Source organism: Phalacrocorax aristotelis, chromosome 2 (assembly GCF_949628215.1).
Source record: "Phalacrocorax aristotelis chromosome 2, bGulAri2.1, whole genome shotgun sequence".
NCBI lineage: Eukaryota > Metazoa > Chordata > Aves > Suliformes > Phalacrocoracidae > Phalacrocorax > Phalacrocorax aristotelis.
In genome coordinates this window covers 47,159,128-47,165,127 of record NC_134277.1, presented here as the reverse complement: position 1 = coordinate 47,165,127, position 6,000 = coordinate 47,159,128, and the positions used below count along the sequence as shown (strand labels likewise).

Below are 6,000 nucleotides of genomic sequence, written 5' to 3'. Positions count from 1 at the left end.
AAATAGGGTTTTCTTAGTCCTACTACTTCAATATTAATTTGCTTCTATTCTAAATATTGCTCAGAACAAGGTGATGGCATGAAGTGACTTGCTGCTTAGGCTTGCCAGACAGAGCAGCTAGTTCAGCTCAAGGGAAACAAAAGGAAGGTCTTGTACAGACAATTGTGTCAGTCTCAGCAGTCCCCACTGATTGAAGACAACTTAAATCAAAGAACAATCAAGACATTTATTACAATCACAGCATAGTAGCTTCTTTGTGCAAGGTAAGCAAAATTCAGTGCATGTATATTTTTGACAAGTCCGTCTGACACTATTCACCCTGATTACCACATCTCCGTAAGGACAGTTCTTCAAGTAAGGATACTAGGTACGGGCATCCTTGGCACGTACTACCTCTGGTGAGCTTACATGAGCTTTGAGAGACTGAAGGGTTCGGGGGGAGTACATCTACTTTACTCAGCACTACCACAGCCTCATGCACCCCATCATTTACTGTCTCTCACATGATGAAGCAAGGATTTCTTAAAGCTGACTCAACTTCCTCAAACTTTACCACAGTTACAAAAACTTGCCATGATTTAGAGTTCACAGAAGCAGAGGCATAGAGACTAAATAAAGCTTTCTGACCATTCATCTCATAATAATCTCTGCTCTATGACAGCTATATCTGAAGGCTTTCCTGGCAGGGGTGCTAATGCATGCTACTTTATTTTCCAGGTCTGACTGGAAATGAGACTGAATGAGAAACAAAAAAATTAGAACTACTACTCTCCATTTAATGTGAGGCTACACAAAAAGTGACAATAGTTCCTCAAGCAGAAATGCACACCAAAGCTATAGCCACAAAAACATGTATTACTGTTCAGGCAATAGTCCAGTGTAAAAAGGAAGTCAATGGTTGTCTGCAGCTAAGTCTACAGGGTTGACTCAAACCTTCCAATTAATATTTTTAATTCTTGCCTACATTTCATTTCCCTTTTGGGATGCTCACCTCAGTGCGCTTGCCTTTGCATACGCTGACAATCATATGCCAAAGTGACAAGGAGCCACACAAGGCAATCCTTCAGTCTCATTTACATGCTATATACTCTAAAAGGACCAAACGTTCAGCTTTATAAGGCACTTGGTGTTAGAGGGTTCAAACTCCACTAAAAATCAGAGTTCAGGCTACATGCAGTCATTGCAGAACCCGCTGTACTAAAGATGAACATGTGCTGAGGGAAGCCACAAAAATGATGATTGCTCAGATTATAATAACGCTATCATGGTTATACCCTTTTTAATACATTTTTTTCATTTACTATAAATGTTACTAGGTATTTATTACTAGTATGGCAGAAAGAGCTCACAGGTTGTGCAGCAGGGGTCAGCAATGCATAAATCCCCAGGATGATACTCTCCTTAAAAAAAGGAGATGTCATTAAATAACCCTCCTCAAAGAGTTGTTAGGAGAATTATGCGGTTTAATCTCTTTTTCCTCTGAGGCCAAGGTCTGATGACACAATAAATCCAGCTTTGGGGCTCACGGTATCAGAAAAAAAATACCCTGTGGTGCCCTGATCCAAAGCAATGATCTGCTGCAAATTTATTTATAAATGTATCAACAGCATAAGGCCTCTGGCAGCTCCAATTTGCTCAAAAAAATCTGACTGGTTAGCTTTGTAACATTAGGCTTTATGCTGGAAAAGTTATTACTTCTTTCTCTCCATGCACACACAGCCAGTATAAAGAGTGTTGGGAGAAAAAAAAATCATTAGCACATCCTATGGCTAGTTTGTCATAAACAGAGGCAAACACTCACCTCTGGTCCACATCAGATGTGTATGACTGGGTTATCTAGCAACACACAAGTCTAGTGGAATGACAGCCCAAGTCAATCAATCACATACTAATATATACTGCAAGAAATTAAACCCCTACCGAGAATAGGGCCACCCTCAAATTAAGCCACAGGTTGCTCAAGGCCTTGCCCAGACCATTTCCGAGTATTTCCAAGGTCAGAGATTCCACAACTTCTCTAGACCCTGTCCCAGAGTCTGGCCTTCCCTTACACACAAAAAATAAAAAAAAAATCCTAGTATTTCATTGGTATTTCCCTTGTTGCAACTTGTGTACATTACAAAAGATCAGCACGGCCCATTGCACAAGTCACAGGATACTTCTGAGCTTCCTCTGCTGCAAAGCAGCTGTTCAAAATGCAGGTTAAAGATCCAGACATGTTTTTGAGATTGTATCATCCAAGAACATACAAGAGGTTCTGCAGTGCAAAGTGCCAGGGCTGTTGAAGGGAAAGGATGGAAGTTCCTTTGAGCAGTCATCAAGTCTGTGGCTGGCTATGAGCATAGCATTGGTACAGTGGCTTTTGGTGATAGGAACTGCAAAGACCAACACCTTTCCTGAGAGTGACAGAAAAGAATTAAGACCTCTGCTCAGGAAAGAAGCAGCTGAGTGCACTTGATATGAAAGAAAGTACTTCTGACTCACAGTTCCAAATGAGAAACTGACTTGCAAAACCTCAACTATTTCTACTTATCAAAGGAAGACATCTGAAATTAATTAGGGATAAAGAAAACCTGACCCTCTAACAACTTTCTTCAAGCATGAATGCAGATAAATTAGGATCTTGTTTATATTCTAAATATTTGTTTACATATCTAATGCTGTGCACATTAAAAAGATACCATTATTAAAATACCCAAGCAGCTTCCATTATACCACTCACTAAGTCTGTTTCATTCCTATATCTGAGATATTATACTCAAAAGTCCTACAAGTACTGAAAGCAGATTAAATACTGTAATTTTAAGAGGCCACAAAAAACATATGTGATAGGAAACACAGGATACTTCTTTAAAAATAGTTTTTAATAAAAATGGAAATAATGATTATGATAAAAACTAATGAAAACTAGTGCTTAAAATTAACCATGTTTAGTGTGCTTTACCTGATCCTCCAACAATGCTGCACAGGATTTACTTTTGAAGCAGGAATACAGATACTCAACAGGTTGCCTGCATCACTAAACCATCTTAAATTTGAATTAGAAATAGCATTCGTATTTCGTATCTGAGGACGAAAACCAACAAGAGGTACTAGATGCGGTCATTTCTGGTTTACCAGAAAGATGAGCACACACAAGCAGAAACTAGGTGCTGGCTTCCATTTCAAACAAGCAAGGCTGTTGCTAATCAGCAAGAATTTATGTCTTACTGACAGGCTTTTGAAATTTACTTTGAAGAAAAACTCTTGGAACACGCAAGTCTTCTTTCCTGTTCACAGTTTCTCGCTGCACATATTCATTGACCACTTGCTCATATCCCTCAGCCTTGAAAAGCTGAGACAAGAACTCTGGAAGAGAATTTAAAAAATTAAGATTAAATATTACGTTTAAGCTATTTTTAAAACACTAGTCAGCGTTTATGTAAGCGTATATTCTTATGTGTTACGGCATGAAAATCACACAGGCCTTCAGATTTCACGCTGTTCTATGCAGGCAGACTGCTGAATAAAAATCAATACAGATCTCCTTTAGAAACATCAACCTAAGCAAAACAGCTTGCAAAACTGGGGCTTAAGCTAGTTACTCAGTTTAGTTTCTGACACTTGCCACATCTCACATTTTTATTGAGCCTTGTCATTCTCCTTGTGACTGACTCCAGTGTATTTTCACTTTGTGCAGCTGACCTTCGCTAGCTGAATACATCACTTATTTCAAATATTTCAAATGTAATCCAGCCTTGTAGATGCATCTCTGCTTGAGGAAGAATACCACACCCCACCTTACCAGACAATCACACGCCATTGCTCAACAGAAAAAATAGAAAAAATGGCAAAGCAGATATGGTGGTACCAAACTTCCACTAAGTCAAACTGAAAGTATTTTCCATAAACAAAAGAATCTCACTCAAAGCACATCTCCCTTAGGGAATGCAGAAGGACCTCACCAACAGGGTGACATATGCAGCAGAGAGAGGGCTGCTGATGCTACTGACTTGTCGTGTGAATTAAAAATTCCATTTCCTCATGGGGTAATTTCACAATAAATTTAAGCCATTCTAAACTTGTGCTACTTGATAGACAACAAAGCCATGCCATTTTTCCAGTGTTCAGGGGGATCAGCTTGATGAAATGGCAGATCATGTGGGTACAAGAACCCCAGCACTAGGAGAGATGGTGTGCTGAAGAAGGAAGATGAGACCACTTGCTTCCTGAGGGATGGTGGTAGTGGAGGCTTATAGCAACTTAAACCCATCATGAAGCCACATGCACTGTTTGTAAACATAGTATGTTCACTTAAAATGGGGGACCCACATCAATGAAATGTAAATAAATGGCACTTAATTGTGGACTTATTGAAATCTCATTGTGAGGAAGTTGCACAGATTTCATAACACAAAATTGCAACCACGCATTCATCCACAAATAGTATTTCAAACAGTGGAATACTGGATTTTTTTTCCCATGGAAGAAGCTCAGTGCTGTTATGTGAAGCTAGACATAAATAAGCACCATTCAAATAACCCCATGCAGCAATTATTTGGGGTAAACAGTGTAGTGCTAAACAAATGAAAAATAGGACAGGTTGCAAACTGTGTGGAAATGATGGGAGTCGTGTTTCTAGTAACAAAAGAATTCTGAAGCATTAAGCATTATTTATTTCAAAATTAGTGAGATGAATGAGACCATAATGATTAAAAATGGGAGCAAAGGTGATCCATGAGGCAGTCACAGACGAGCCCAAAGCAAAAAAATTGCTAACACGAGCAATATAAGATAAATTCTCTCTTTTATCCTTCCTTCCTCTTCCTCCTCCCTACCTCAGTTCTTCCCCCAAAGCAAACGTGCATACTAGCAAGGAATTTCTCATTTGGAAACAAATCTAACACACAATTAAAATGGGATTTAAAATTCCACAGCTAGGTCAGTCTCTTATTTGTACCCTTTAGCATCCATTCTCTTTGTAAGAGCTAATTGTTTAAACAGAACTAAAAACCACTCAATAAATAACAGTTCTAGAAACGCTTCAATGAAGCTGTAGCACAGCCTGCCTTATCTTAGATTTCATCATTGTCCTATAAAGAATAGAGAGAGCTCAGACAAGATTAATGGTTTTTATATATCAGAAGCAATTAGGTAATACATTATGTTATAAAATATGAATAACATTTACTTGGCTCCAAATCAGTCTCTTCAGTGGCTGTATTTTGCTTTAGACTAAGAACAAAGAGCCCCACAGAAATAAACACACAGCTCTTATTACACAATGCCCTATAATTGATATGGGGAAGTAATGGTTTACTAAAGTTTAACATGAGGAACTGGGAGTTAGGAGACAAGCTATAATCCCAACTCACCGTGAAAGTCTACGCAAATTCCTTAATATTTCTGTGCTTTAATTTCCTCACCAGTAAACTGTAATAATTAGCCTCCTTCCTAAAGCGTTATGAGCACTAAAAACTGTTTAAATACTGTATCTCATGGCAATGCTTTTTGCATCATCTTTACTAAAAATCAGAAGACACAGTGACCACAGTTAGTCAGTGCTATCTCAGCAGGACCTGTGCACAAGCTTCGCAGCGCTGTCCCCATGGTTCTGCTTTAGAAGTCATTGACTTCATCAGCAGACCTCATCTTGCACCCCAGGTATAAAAGAACGATGCCAAGCAACTGCTTAGTTGCTTCATGAAGACAACCGATTCTTTTACTGAACGTTGGTCTTTTTCCCTTAGATAACAAAGCTGAATGAAATTCAGGAAATTCAGAAACTGCTGCTCTTGGCACATTATAGAACACACAAGCAGCTTGTAAACAAGAAAATGCTCCAAAAAGTTCTGCCAGTCTAAATAACCTCTTCCTCCCAAAAAGGATGGCAAATGAAGCACATCATGATTTAACAGTTCGTCTGTGTAAAACAAAAATTCCATGGGCATGTTGGCAATTCCCCAAAGCAAGTTTAAACAGAAGATTCACAGAAAAGAAAGCACTCTACAGTATGCCTTA

General features: G+C 38.8%; 1 protein-coding gene across 8 annotated transcripts in view; it reads right to left on the bottom strand.

Annotated features, from left to right (window-relative positions):
- Positions 1-206: 206 nt before the first annotated feature.
- The window catches only part of METTL6 (methyltransferase 6, tRNA N3-cytidine), an 11,924-nt gene continuing 6,130 nt past the window's right edge, over positions 207-6,000 (bottom strand). For all 8 annotated transcript variants that reach the window (XM_075083363.1, XM_075083364.1, XM_075083360.1 and 5 more), the window contains exon 6: positions 207-3,348. In XM_075083363.1, coding sequence (XP_074939464.1) covers positions 3,200-3,348 — 149 coding nt within the window. In that variant the 3' untranslated portion in view covers positions 207-3,199. The remainder of the gene's footprint in view (positions 3,349-6,000) is intronic.